General features: G+C 41.1%; 1 protein-coding gene across 3 annotated transcripts in view; it reads left to right on the forward strand.

Annotated features, from left to right (window-relative positions):
• Positions 1–15,487, forward strand: part of strn4 (striatin 4) — a 61,760-nt gene that overhangs the window by 13,400 nt on the left and 32,873 nt on the right. For all 3 annotated transcript variants that reach the window (XR_004410353.1, XM_033014547.1, XM_033014548.1), the window contains exons 4-8: positions 4,121–4,202; positions 8,390–8,569; positions 10,898–11,057; positions 12,849–12,990; positions 15,314–15,418. Coding sequence is in view for 2 of the 3 variants with exons in the window: in XM_033014547.1 (XP_032870438.1) it covers positions 4,121–4,202; positions 8,390–8,569; positions 10,898–11,057; positions 12,849–12,990; positions 15,314–15,418 (669 nt within the window). In the remaining variant the exon portion in view is untranslated. The remainder of the gene's footprint in view (positions 1–4,120; positions 4,203–8,389; positions 8,570–10,897; positions 11,058–12,848; positions 12,991–15,313; positions 15,419–15,487) is intronic.

Here is a 15,487-nt window from a genome sequence, read left to right on the forward strand (position 1 = left end):
TATTTGGTTCTGCTCATGATGTGCCCATCCTAACTCATACAAACAAGTTGATCTCCTTCCTTGTTTGTAATGATAGAGTGCGATACGGTGGAATGTTTCTCTGCTGCTCTTGGTCTATGGTACCTCCTAAATACGAGGTTCTTTGCTTGCAGATCTGTTCTCAAATTGCTCTATCTTATGCAATGGTTTGTGTTCTTGATGTGATGATGGACTTTGTCTCATAAGAACTTGTGGTGGTCACTCTATTAATGCTTTACCGGATAGACAAATCTTCAACGGGTAGATTGGTGAACACATGGTTTTATTCTTTGTGTTTGGTTTGCTCGTCATCCACTTCAGACCTCGCCCAGCAAAGTAGTTCTCCATAATTCATCCAACTCAATCACTGGTGGTTCTACCGAGCCGCTCTTAGTTATAGACATTCAATTTCCAAATCAGGATAGGTAATATGCCTTTTCTATTTCCCTGTGCTCTGCCAACAAGACAGTAAGTAATCAGAAAGAGGTTTCCTTGCCTATGTTTGTGCTGATGTCATGAGAATTCATGGCATCTGAAGTCAGTATTGTGCGCTGTGCACAACAGTACTCCCAGGTCTGGTGCCTCTGCCCTGCTGCTGGCAGTGGATGAACCCAGGGATCTGATGGAAAGAGCCCGTCATATTGTCTAAAAGGTTTAATTCTATGACTATGATCACTTCAGAATATTGATTTGGCTGAAGAAAGGTCTCGACCCAAAACATCACCCATTCCTTCTCTCCAGAGATGATACCTGTCCCGCTGAGTTACTCCAACTTTTTGTGTCTTTTATTGCTTTGACCAGTCTATTTTGGTTGAGGAGGTGGATTGGACTGGGAGCAACTTTGCCATACCTAAATTCAATATTTATCTTGATGCCAGTTGTCTTATCTGGTTTTGTCTCTTTTCTATTTTAAGTAGGGTTTATGGAACAACTTGTTTCTGCTCATTGTATGCCCCTTCGTGCTCATTCAAACAGGTTGTACTCCTTGTTTGGAATGTAGAGTGAGATTTTCTGGGCCTAAGGTTTACAGATTATGGTATTCAAAGTGGCATCTAGGACAAACTGGAAAAGAACAGCACGTTTTATGAAAGACATTAGTGACTCAGTTAGGCTTTTATAATCTGATCATTAGGGTCACCATTATTATGATCAGATTTTTTTTTTAAATTAGATAATTCTACGGAATTTAACTTGCACCATTGTTCATCTTTAGTTTGACCCAAGCTGTTGGATTCATCACAAACCCTCCTCAGAGGGTTTGTGATGAATTGGAAATGAAAAGCAACCAGCCCTGTTCCAGACATTACTGCAAGGGAAAGCTCTCAAGTTATGGTCCTGTGGACTGTCAGCCAAGGCTGCATCTTTGAGGAACTCCTAAGATTGTGATGACTGATGACCACAAACCTTCTATCATATGTGATTTTGGTACTGAAAATCTTCAGTATCTACAATAGGCATGCCTAGAATTTCACCATAAGCAATTTCAAATTCAAAAATCTTAAATCCGTGCTGTTAGTCATGTAAGCCTCTGATTTACTAGTCTTGTAACTAATCACCGTGCCACCAGTATGCCATATGTTTGCATTTAAATTTGAATTGATGTACCTGCTGACAGTAATTTCAGATTGTGGAGGTCCATGTAGCTGGCTGCAGTCCCATTGCTACACACATGAAGGCTGCTGATTATTTTTTTTCTTCCTTTTAGCCACCTAGGCTGAGATACTAAATCCAGTTATGAAGTGGCAGTGAAGACATGAGATGTTGTCAGTTAACTCCTAATCAGGCTGGAAATTGACTGCGAGCCCATCTGCTGTGCTAATTATTTTCTGTGTTATCTATACCTGCTGAAAACCCACTGATTTTGAACCTGCAATGCTTGTTTTTTTGGGAAAGGATTATAGCTTTCAAATTCAAACATGATTTGTGGTGAGGTGGTTGTTGTGTTAGTAGCATTGATCAAACAGTATGGAATTTCAAATTGCACAATTGTAGGATTGCCTGTTAAAGAACTGCTGCAAGTTTGCAGAGAGGTGTCCATATGCTATTTAGTACTTTAATTTGACTATATGAGGATATAAATTTGGAGTTAGAGTTAGCCACTTGGTCTCTGAGGCCCAGCTCTGCCATTCAATAAGATGGAGTCTGATCTGATTATAACCTTAGCTCTGCAATCCCCTCTATCCCTGATAACCTTTCCTTACCAAGAATCTATTTGCCTCTGCCTAAAAATATATATGTTTTAAAACTCTGCCTCCATTACCCTTTGAGGAAGTTAGTTTCAGATATTAAGAAACTTCTGAGAAAAAAAATCATTTTGCCTCACCTCGGATAGATGACACCTTATTTTTAAACTTCCTAATTCTTGATTAACCCAGAAGAGGAAACCTACTGCAGTGAGTTCTTAAGATCATGTGTGTTTCAATCATGTCCCCATCACTCTGCTGAACTCCACCAAACAGCTGACAAGTTTGTCCAACCTTTCTTTATAAGACATTGGCCCATTTCAACAGCTAATCTAGTTGAACGACTTAAAATGCATTTGCATGTTACAATAAATAAGGAGACCAATGCTGTACACAATATGCCAGATGAGGTTTTAAGTCTTCTATAACTGAAGCATAGGATCCCTGCTTTTGAAATCAATTTCCCTTGCAATAAACAAAAACATGCTGTTAACTTTCTAAATTACATTTCCAAATGTACACTGGAAGTTTCCAGGTACATGCTATCGTTGCAAAATGTAATCAAGCTACTATATTTTCAAGAAGGATCTGCAGTTGCTGGAAAATCGAAGGTAGACAAATATGCTGGAGAAACTCAGCGGGTGTGGCAGCATCTATGGAGCGAAGGAAATAGGCAACGTTTCGGGCCGAAACTTTGCCTATTTCCTTCGCTCCATAGATGCTGTTTCTCCAGCATTTTTGTCTACCTACTATATTTTCAGCCTGCTCCCTGTTATCTTAAAGAAATGGGAGATCATAAACAATGCTTAATGGCAGAAATTAATAACTGCTCACTTTTTTAAAAAAAATAGCAGATTTCACCAGAATCGTGTTAAGGTACTTGACTAAGAGCCTTTTGGTAGGATGGTTTGAAGGAAAAAATTCCTGTCTCTGGACTTGCACAGTAGGTTACAGTCATTACTCATCTTAATCTCTGGATACGCCTGCAGTAATTCCTCAGCGTGGACTGTCAGACTCGGTGAGCTTTCCTCTTGTCATAATCTCTGGACCAAAGCTCTTTGCTGTCCATTTCACAAGTGCTTAACTGTACTGCAATTCCTTGGATAATAAAGCTGTGTGCCAATCTTACAGCATGACACAATTTCAAAATGCAATGTGACAGCCGTTGAACCAAAATTCCGCTAACTAATCTAATTAAAAATAAGTTCTTATTCATGCTGACCATGTAATGAGCAGATTGTCTTGTTGTTCCTGCCAGTCATGCAGTGTAACCTGAATAATGTGATATCTATTTGGCATCAGTACAAGAAAAGTCCCTGCCATCTGCCTCTAATGCTTCTTGCTATTGCCTAATCCCCCAACACAGATATCTTGAGGAATCACCATTGGACAACACACTGATCACATTTTAGTCGGCAGCAAAATGCAACGCTGATCTACAAGGCTCATGGATCCAATCCACAATTGCAAAATTGACCCCTCACAATTTAAATCTATCCAAGTTGACGTGAAAGATGGTAGTTTACTGCCATCTTGTCAACTTCAAGAAAACTAGCTGGCATGAATTTGCATTGATCTTGATAGATTTCTTCAAACCCAGTCTGTTTACATTGATCAGTTCCACTCATTGATGATCCAAATTCTTCTTAGTCTTCTTGAAACAGGAAATTGTGCTGCTGGTTATTTTCTTGTTTTCAGGCATTGTTCCACTTGCTCTGTGGTTTTTTTCTTCAAATGTCTTTTGAATTATAGTACAGCCATTGATCAATATGCAACCCTCCCTCTCAAAAAAGTAATATTTAGCCAAAGGTTTAAATGTCCTGCTAATAAGGAACAAAAATATAATCCGATATCTTGTATTTCTGAGATTCATTTGGGATCTTATGGCCGCTCCATCAACATTTTTTTTGTGTTTTTAGTTATCAATAATGGCCCTGATGTATCAACATTAGAACAGAACTGTCCATCATCGTGGAAAGAAGGACGCCAGCTATTAAGACAGTAAGTGGCTCACTGCCCCCTGTTTCTGATGCACAGCAGTGGAGTATTCCTTTGAAAGGGAAGTGACACTGTGCATAGATATCTAAACTATGGATCTAAAGTAGCCTTTACCTCTGACAATCCACTACACAGAGCTGAGAAAACTCGACCGTCTTGAGTTTTCTTAATATGTGTTGTTTTGTCTTGCATGAGTTCGGGGTACTGGGCATAATTGTTATAAATTTCAGAATCTCAGCAGTATATAAATGCTAATTTGGAACAACAGGAGTTGCTCGAATCAGGAGTTCAAGGTATATAGAAAATTAATAGGAACTTGAATTTGAGTATTCTGTGACGTGCAGGTCGACATGTAAATGCACTAAAGTGACTCCCAAAGTCACATAAATCATAGCACCGTATGATTTTGAATAGTCACAGTCTCACGGCAAGAATGCTGCTTGTTTGCTTGCACCTGCAATGGTCTTTATTACAACCTATGCATAAACCAAGCAGAAAAACATTAAAATGTGCTTGTTATTTAATGTTGGACAAATATATCCTTGTCTGCAATGCTGTTTCTGCATTTAAATCACAAAGGTACAGCAATCATTTCATGCCAAGCATATTTAGTCTAGTTGTCGTTGACATTCTCTGAAAACTTCCATCTTGTAGATCTAACTAAATATTATGTATGCGTTTAACATACAAAAACTAGTAGACAACTATCTTAGTGATTCCCTGGATGTTATCGTGAATAGTTTTTAGTATAACTTGGTTGAAATCCTCTCTCTAGCCATTAATTCTCTCTTAATTTCTATTTCCTTTTCTTAGTATTCGGCAGGATTTTATATGTACTGATTCCTTCTCTGTTTTCCGGACCTCATCTCAGCAAACTCATCCTCAAGCAATGTCTTTGTTTCTCTTCCGATTGGAACTGGGGCTGGTGGGTTCCTGACTTTGGATAAACTTGTGTGTATGAAGGTTGGGATTTTGGGGGTTGACCAATTAGAAAGATGAGGCCAAGGCACAACGAAGGCATAAATCTGGGTTTCAGCACAACTTAACTGAACTTGAGTTGGGGCTGCCATAAGTTCTGAGTGGGAATAAATGATTTTGTGTTGACACAGATAAGTTGTTAGAGCCTTGTCTCTAATTTACGCGAGACACCAAACTTGCAGAAATTGGTTGTCCCACTCAGCAAGACATTAGGGGAGAGGTATTACAGCAGGAAAGTGTGGACAAACAAATGCTGTAGATGGAGTGACCCACTTTTAATATAATGTCATTTGTGACTATGGGACATTTCAGGGACAAATTCAGCTTTCAAACTCTATTGTATGGACTTCTGGAAAGATAAACATTGATTTGAAAGCTGAAGCATATTTCAGAGCTTTAAGGGTCTGTCACACTGCGGCGACCTAATTGGCGAGTTTAGAAGAGTTTGCCCTCGACTCATACTCACAGCATGGTCGACACGAGATCCTAGGAGGTCTTTGTAACTCTCCTTCATGCTCGAGAGTAGTCCCCGCTTACTCGAGGTCTCAGCTAGTTCGCGGCGTATTTTTCAACATGCTGAAAAATGCCTGCGAGTTAAAAAAAGGTCGCCATGGAAAATAATCGATATTTTTTTTTACTCGTAGGCTTAGTCGTAGTAGGTCGACATGTCATTCGTAGGTAATCGAGGGTAGTCGAAGGCAATCGATGGTAGTTGAAGGTAGTCGTAGATAGTCTTCAACATAGTTAAAGGGAGGTCGAAGGAGGTCGTCTACATAGACGAAGGAGGTCTTCAACATTACACTTTTTCAAACTCTTCTAAACTCGCCAGTTAGGTCGCGGCAGTGGGACAGTCCCTTTAGAGAGGAAAGTAAGATCGGCGAATATGGTGGTAATTTAGAAAAAAATAAAATAAATGATATCCAAATGTATTACTGCAAGGTATTATTTTAAACACACACACTTTGTTAAATATGCTTCAACAAACAAACTGCTGAAGGAACTCAGCAGATCAAGCAGTAGTCCGGAGGCAAAGGGAACACCCATTTTTCAAATCCTGGTGCAAGGTCTTGCCGTTTAAGTCGATTGTCCCGCGACAATTGGTGCTACCGAGGATGTTCTCCGCTGTTATCCTAACTGATCCTAATCCCACCTCAGGCTGATGTCGAACTAGCACTTGGGAAATTGAGCATTATGATCAATAGTGTATACTGGCATGCCCTGGCACCTTCCTCATAATTACCTGGGGACCCCAACCAGGCTTACTAGTAGATGTATCTACCTAACTACCATCAACACATCAACTTCAACACTAGAGGATCCAACACACTTGGCCATGCTATATGATCATCAGGATACCAGCCTGCTGGTCCATCCCATTGGAAAATCTGACCACCTGGCTGTGCGCTTCCTGTGTACAGATAAACTGGTGAAATAGACTCCAAACTTCGATCGGTGAGGCAGGGGAGTGATTGTAGGACTGCTTCGAATAGGTAGACTGGACCACGTTCACAGACCTAAATGAATATCCCGCAATAGTCACTGATTTCATAAATGCATGGACAAATGTGCCTTATGAATCATTCCAAGTCTTCCCCAACCAAAAGTCTGGGATGAACCAAGAGATTTATAATCTGCTGAAGGCTAGATTTGTGGCGTTTAGGATTTGATCCAGTCATACAAGAAGTCCAGGTATGCTGTCCTGAAGTTCATCGCAAATGTGAAGAAATGATTCCAGACTAAGCTGGAGTTGTAGACACTCAACAGCGGTGGCAGGGCATGCACGCTATAATTTCCTGCAAGGTGAAACCAAACAGCATAAGTGGCAATGACGCGTCAACACAGGTGCACTGCAAGGCTGTATGCTTAGCCCTCTGCTCTACACTCTACGTGCGGCTAAGCATGGCTCAAATGACATTATAAATTTGTCATTGACATCACTGTTGTTGGCAGGCGATGAGTCAGCATAAAGGAGAGTGATAGAGTACCCGGTTGAGTGGTGCTGCAACAACAAACTGTTCAATGTCAAAACCAAGGAACTAATCATTGACCGGAAAGAGGAAGTCAGAAGACCACATACTAGTTTGTCATCGGTGGGTCGGCAGTGGAGAGAGTCAACAACTTCAAATTCTTCAGTGTTAATATCTCAGATCTTCTGGGCCAAGCACATAGATGTAATCACAAAGAAAGCGTCCCAGCACCTCTCTTTTCCTATGTATAAAGCATCATATTATGATCAGCCATGATCATATTGAATGGCGGTGCAGGCTCGAAGGGCCGAATGGCCTACTCCTGCACCTAATTTCTATGTTTCTATGTTTCTATCCCAACCTGAAACATCAACACGTTCTTCAGCATTGCTGCCTGACCCACTGAATTACTATGTCTGTTACTATTTGGCTTCTTCCTCTATTTTCCTGGTAGTTTAAAGAGATTCAGTATCTCACCAACTACTCTTCCACGAATGCACTGTAGAAAGTATTTTGACTGGTTGCATCATAGAAATGCAAGAGGCTGCGGAGAGTGGTAGGCTCAGCATGGACACAGCCTTCTATTCCAGCGAATGTATGTACATGAGATGCTGCCTCAAGGACGGCATCTGTTAAAGGAATCTCCAGACATGGGCCAATCCTTCCTCTCACTGCTACCGTCAGGCAAAGGGTACAGGAGCCTGAAGTTCCACACCACCAAGTTCATGAATATCTACTTTCCTACATCCGTCAAATTCTCGACTGGCACAACCCTAATTTCTCACAACCCTAATTTCTCATTATGTTTTGCACTAATATCTTTTGCCCAGTCTTTCATTTCACTGTCTTGTATAATTTGCTTTCTCAGTCTAAATGCTGTGATGATGTTGTACTGCACCTATTGTACCTGTACATATGACAATAAACCTGATTTGACTTGGCCCAACCCACCACATTACTCCAAACGTTTGTTATTTTGCTCCAAATTACAGCATCCGCAATCTCTGATATCCGTGAGGTACCTGTACAAGTCTATAATTTCTCTCTCCACTATGAAATTCATGTGAATCTGAAGGCCATTTTCTTGTTGAAATCTTAGAAAGCAATCATCATGAGCTACAGAGTGAGATCTTTTAGAGGTTTTGCTAAGAAGTTTTAAATGTACCAACATGTAATTCTTTTTGAATGTTAACCATTCTAATGTTGCCACTCATTGCATACAATTCTATGAACTTTTTTTTTTAGATATTTACAGGAGGTCGGTTATACAGACACTATCTTGGACGTGCGAACAAAGAGGGTTCGGTCCATGTTGGGCCATTCCAGTCCTGAACACAACGTAGCAGCAGAGTCCAACAGCATGGGACAGATTCTCAATGGTGGTGACTCTCCATTAGTTAAACAGATAGAAGAACAGATTAAGCGGTATGTAGCTGAATCAAGAGGGAATTATTTTCTGGCATGCTCCTTGATATTGTCCATTTATAGGCCCATTAGCCGTGAGATTCTTAACGCATAACAAAGACATACCCAAATTTGCTTTGACACAGCTGTATATTAATGCAGTTAATACCCTTGGTTGTATCTCAAAGCTGCTTTGAGGTTTTCTTTTATTCAGCCATTGTGCATCCCAGTGGCTTTTAAGAAAGTGGAAATATGGCTTTCATGAATCACTGCAGTCCTTCTGGTGAAAATACTACCACAGCAATAGTCAAGAAAGATGGGAAGTTTGTAGATTGGTAAGCTTCCCAAGCAGTTGCTGTTATTGCTCACTTTGTTGGTAGAGGTCTCTGGTTTAGGAGGCGTTACTGAAGTTATCTTGGTGGGTTACTCTTAAGACATTTTGTATAAAATACACAATACTGCCATGGTGTTCCGGTAGTGAAAGGCATGAGTGTTCAGATTAGTAAATTGAGTGCAAGTAAAGTGGGATGTATTGGCATGTGTTATATTGAGACTCTTGAATGTTTTTGGAGCTGCATCCACTTAAGTAGAGAATATTTCAAGATACAAACAAAAACATTGTCTTGTGGAAAGACTGTGGGGAATCTGAAGGATATTCGTTTACTGCTAGATACCCAGACTCTGAACTATTGGAATCGCATTATTTATGGCACTGTTAAGTTTCTGGTCAATATTGATCCCCAGGTTGATGATGAGAGACTCAAAATGGATAATACTATTAAAAGTAGGTGGTTAGATTTTTTTTGTTGTTAAGCAAATGTCACGTACCATGCTAGTACATGCCCATATACTGAAGTGTCAACAACCTTGTTTGGCTGCTTTTGTTCATCCCCTGATGCTTGGTCAGGAGTTTAAGAATAATTACCTACATGGAATGTGCAAAGGAAAGAATGTGGGAGCAGAGTTGGAATTAAAATTAGTGAAGAAAAGTAAATGTATTCTGAATTTGACTTGGGAGCAACAGGCTAGAATTTGGAGCTTTAAGATTAGCAGTTCTTAATCTTTTAACCTTTAAAGGTAACCTTTGAGTAATTTGTTTAATATCTAATTTGGTGGTTGTTAATTCATTACTGACATCCAACAATCATTTAACAGCCTATGGTTCAATTTACTAAGAATGACTTGGTCATGTTGGGAGATGAGGTGGAGCTCACTGTAATTTAATAAAGAGAAAGGAATCTTGTTGTTTTAAGCAGATGGTTAATAATCTGCCAGTGTAGGTACAGCACCAGGATTTTATCTTTCACTCTGCGTGCTTCTGTTCTGCAATGCAATAAATTCTCTCAGTGACTGAGTGAATCATCTTTGGGATCGCTGGTTGGTGTGGACTCGGTGGGCCGAAGGGCCTGTTTCCACATTGTAAACGAAACCAGCTATTTAAATCCAAGTGTTCTCTGTCAGTATTCATGCACGACCTACTTTGCATCTTGACTCAATACCTTTTATTCCCTGCTCCCTTGTGTGTGCAATGAGAATCTGTAATTAGGTCAATCTTTCTGTGCCGTCCACTTTGTGACAGCAAATTCACATTCTCATAAAATCATAAAGTGATTATTTGTCTATATAACGCATGTGACTAAGAGAGATGTGGGAAAATGTTTACATTTTATTTGCTGTTCCTCTGCTCTGCTGCATTGCCTGCCATAATTCGTTTCCCTCTATAGGTCTGATAGTGTGATGTTTGGCTTCAATATCGAGATGATAAATGTAGATTATAAACATGGCGAGCACAGCACTACACCCTTTCTACTCCATTCTGATCATTGTAAGCAGGACTTTAACAAAAATGTAAGAAACGTCAAAGACAATTTATCAAAACTTTGCACACTGGTATTTAAAAATAAATTAAGTCTGATAAGAGGGGGAAAAACAAATCCTCATTTTTAGTTTAGTTTAGAAATACAGCGTGGTAACGGGACCAATGATCACACGTTCACTAGTTCTATCCTACCGACTAGGGACAATTTACAGAAAGCAATTAACCTACAAACCTATACATCTTTGGAATGTGGGAGGAAACCGGAGCACATAGGAAAACCCATGCGTTCACAGGAAGAACATACAAACTTCATACAGACCGCACCCACAGTCAGATTTGAACCCGTCCCAAGCGCTATAAGCAGCAACTCTACCGCTGTGCAACTGTGCCGCCCCGGCTTAATATAACTGGTCAATAAAAGGATCATAAAATTTGACTCTTTTTTTTCTCTGGTCTAAAAAATGAAAAGAGAGTCATATTACTTTTTTTTTAAATTGGTTTAGTTTAACGCTTCTATCTGACTTTTACAGAAATGCAGGCAATGAGTCTCGGGATGGGTTAAGAAAGTCGATGCTGGAGAAGATGCCTTTCTTGCGGAATGTGGATGATGATAGTGATGAGGATGATGATGAATTGGACGGCATTCCATCAGAGCTCTCTGTCACGCAGAGACTAAGTAAGAAACAAAGGGTAAGCAATGTTTAAGAAGGAACTGCAGATGCTGGAAAATCGAAGGTAGACAAAAATGCTGGAGAAACTCAGCGGGTGAAGCAGCATCTATGGAGCGAAGGAAATGGGCGACGAATAGAACTGAAGAAGGGTCTCGACCCGAAACGTTGCCTATTTCCTTCGCTCCATAGATGCTGCTTAACCCGCTGAGTTTCTCCAGCATTTTTGTCCACAAAGGGTAAGCAACGGTGCCTTTAACTTGTCAACTTCTCAGATGTTTTGTTAATTTCATGTTTTACATGTAGAAGGTGAGCATTGGGTTCAGAATTAAGATAAATTAATTTTACCCAGACCTGTTAAGTCAATTTAATAAGTTTCCTGTCTTTGTTATGGTATGGAGCATTTGTTCTGACAAGACCTAGCTCTACCTCTGCTCCACTCTTCTCAATGCCTCGAAGTTGACATTTTGTCCAATATCCAGTCTTGCATAAAGAAATATTTCTACTAACTAAATATTGGGACACCATCATCTTTTGCTTACTATCTAATAAATACCTCGGTATGACTCCACCTCTTTCACTGGCAACCACCCATAACCAACTCGGATTATTCATAATGAATTCTTTGACAGCAATATACATTTTAGATCACATCCATGACTCTTTATTTCGAACTCTCTATCTAACCTTGCATTAGTCCTCCTCTGTCTCAATCCATCATATGGTGTTATTTAAATCTTGTTGTTTGTTGTATCCCGACCTAATTACCAGGGGGCGAGGGGATAGTTTCTTGTCATTATTATCACAAGCTATAATTAATCAATCCGGCTAGATCCAAAATCTACCCATGGAAAAAAAAATTTCAAAATGTTCGAAATTATCGCTCTTTTAAAAAAAAATCCCTTGTATCTTGGGATTCATTATTCGATCAGTTTCAATCCTTGCTAGTTGAATGAATGTGAAGGTAAGCAGGACAGATCTTGTTGGAAGTTATTTTCTTGATGGGTATTGAGTGGTGTGTTAAGACTGCCACCATGTCATTGATTTTTGCAGATGTCTAAATGCTGAAAATAATTTACCTTGACAGATATCCATGTTTGGTTATTTCGTTTTTTGATATGGGTGAGGTGGCTGCAGAGTTCTACGCACATGTGTTTTGCAACACTATCCTACACCCAATGAGCGATCTCTGCACATTAACACTATCCTACACCCACTAGGGACAATTTTTTACATTTTCCAAACCAATTAACCTACAAACCTGTACATCTTTGGAGTGTGGGAGGAAACCGAAGATCTCGGAGAAAACCCACACAGGCCACAGGGAGAACGTACAAACTCTGTACAAGCAGCACCCGTAGTCGGGATCGAACCCGGGTCTCCGGCGCTGCATTCGCTGTAAGGCAGCAAATCTACTGCTGCGCCACTGTGATCGTCCCTAAATTTTAATTCCAAAATATATGAGCGCATAAATGTGGCTTGGGTATTAAACGAACAAACACATTATTCTAAAATCTCATAAATCAAACCCATATAAAATGGTGCCTGTAATCATTACGTTTGAAGAGGGTTCCAGAGCACAAAAGTCTCATATCCTCCAGAGATTATGCCTATCCTGCTGAGTTACTCCAGAACTGTGTTATTCGCAAGATTCCAGCATCGGCAGGTTCTAGTCTGTAATCAATTAAACCTATTTAGGAAAAATAGCCATGGAGATAAGTTGGTAAAATGGTTGTTAGCCATTCAGGTGCCTCGCTTGATTTTGTATTTTGGGTACAAGTTGGTGTTACTCGTGAAATATCTGTAATTACAGATAGGCTCTGAAATGACCGCTGTTGATTCGGGCATGGACTGCGAGACGGTGGATGCTCTGAGTGAATTTCACTTCTTGGACACTGAAGAGGATGAAGAAAGGACTGAAGATTCGAGGCACTCAGGGGATGGGAAAGAACTAGGTAAGATATATCATAAATGGAGTAAGTTGAAATGAGTAAGTTATAGTGAACATTCTACTACTATTGGAGAATTATAAGATTAGAGATTTTCACCTCATTGCATCTTCTACAAAAATGAATTATTTGGCTCAGTCACATAGACCTGAAGTAGGCAACCTAGAAAATCAGATTCAATCCAGTGTCTCTTCTAGATTAGTGTTTGGAGACATCGAGAGAATAGGTTTTATGCTGTGAGGAGTTCCAGGAGAATAAAAGTAATAGGGAAGTACAGACAGGTTAGGGGGTGAAAAATCAGCAAGTGGTGGATCATGGATGATACTGAAGAATGATACGTTGATAGCATGGGAGAGCTGAAATATTGCATTAAATGTGCTATGGGCTGGTGTACAATGAAGACAGCATTGTTTACCAGTTCATATGCTTTGCATCTGCTTATTTTAAGGCTTTGTTCATTGTTTAGTTTACTATCAAGTGTATCGAGGTACAGTGAAAATGTTTTGTTGTGTGCTTACCAGTCAGTGGAAAGACAATACATGAATACAACCAAGCCATTCACAGTGTACCGATACATGATAAAGGGAATAACATCTAGTGCAAGGTAAAATCCAGGATAGTCGAAGGGTTTCCACTGAGGTAGATTGACAGATGAGGTTGAAACAGAGGTGCACTTCCTCCTAAAATGCAAAAAAAATTGACAAAACAAGGAAAACATACTTTGACAAACTCAGTCTGGCAACCCCTGATTTTAAAGAACTAGATGATACAGCAAAACTAAGAATAATCCTTGGCGAAGGAAATACGGCCCATCTTGGTGCACAATACGTAACAGCATGCCATAACCTGAGAGACGGTGAATGACCAACATGCACATATGTACGCACACACTAATTGACATTAACTGACACTAAGAAATTAATATTGAATTGCTAAACTTGCTATTCTGTTGTACTGCTTACAGTGGCGGCGCGGCTCTGGCTGCAGCGGCTCTCCGGCAGTCCTGTTTGTTTTGTGTTTTTTGGGTTGTTTATTTTCGTTTTGGTTAGTCTAGTTTTGGTTTTTAGTTTGTGTTTTTTGGGGGGGGGGGGGTTGAAACGGGGCTTGCTGTCTCTCCCTGCGGGGGAATGCGACTTTTTTGTCGTATTCCCCTTCTCTGCCTCCGTCTGCGCTGAGGCCTAATCGCGGAGCTGGCGACCTCGAGGCTCAGGAGGCAGAGCCCGCCAGGACTCGCACTGAGCTCGCTCCCGTGAGGACGGCCCGGCTCGGGGCTGGAACAGGGCTTTCGTGAGGGACTGTGACGCTCCCATGAGGACGGCCGGCCCGAGGAAGGAACGGTGCTCCCGTCGGAGTGGCCGAGCTCGGGGAGGTACGGCGTTCCCAGCCCGAGGGAGGAGCGGCGCCCGGTCGGGGCGGCCCAGCCCGAGGGAGGAGCGGTGCCCGGTCGGGGCGGCCCAGCCCGAGGGAGAAGCGGCGCCCGGTCGGGGCGGCCCAGCCCGAGGGAGGAGCGGCGGCCTGGCGCGAGGCTGAGACGGTGGCAGTACTCACGTGAGGGCGATCCGGCTCGGGGCTGGAACGATGCTCCGGGGGCTGGGACGGCAGTTCTGGCGGCGGTGGCCTGAGACCGGGGTTCGGCCGCGGGCCAGCGGCTGCGTCAGCAGGTCTGGTGAGCGGCAGCTTCGACCACCCCGGGCCGCGGTGTTTGAGCCGCGGGACAGGTTTTAACATCGCCCGGGGGGTATCGCCTCAGCGCAGAAGGAGAAGAGGAGGGAAGAGACTGCAGCCCTAAGACTTTTGCCTCCATCACAGTGAGGAGATGTTGGGTGGACTCACTGTGGTGGATGTTAATATGTGTTTATTGTTGTTTTTTATTGTATTGTATGTATGACTGCTTCAATTTCGTTCAGACTTCGGTCTGGATGACAATAAAAGGCTATCTAATCTATCTAAAAAAACTAAGAAATTAATATTGAATTGCTAAACTTGCTATTCTGTTGTACTGCTTACAGCTGTAAGAACGTGTCGCAATCAATAAAGGGCTATAGGCCTATTGCGAGTTTATGTACAAGGACATATGTATCCATGCACTGTATACTTGTATTTATACTTATGCATTTTAAATATGTATGTCATGTTTTATACTTTAGCAATATAACAATGTATTTTTATCTTGCCAATAAAGTTTTTAAATTGAAATTGAAAATTGAATAGTAGCTCAGGACTGCTCTCGAGTTATTGGTGGGATGGTTCTATAACTGTATTTTGAAAATATTTTGTGAATTTAATTTTCTGCTGATTACATAACCTTTTATTCATAATTGATTCTCAGGAAACCACCGGTCCAAACTTCAGGAAGCGCTGACTGATTTCACAGACATTGACGGCTTGCCTTCCATTCCATCTGGGGTGATGGGCCATCCCAAGCCAAATGAAGGTATCCAGTATTTAATGTTGTCCCCAAAAAAATGTGCTTAAGAATTCTCAAAGTGATTGAAGTGTTGCA

Source organism: Amblyraja radiata, chromosome 41 (genome assembly GCF_010909765.2).
Source record: "Amblyraja radiata isolate CabotCenter1 chromosome 41, sAmbRad1.1.pri, whole genome shotgun sequence".
NCBI classification, from domain to species: Eukaryota; Metazoa; Chordata; class Chondrichthyes; order Rajiformes; family Rajidae; genus Amblyraja; species Amblyraja radiata.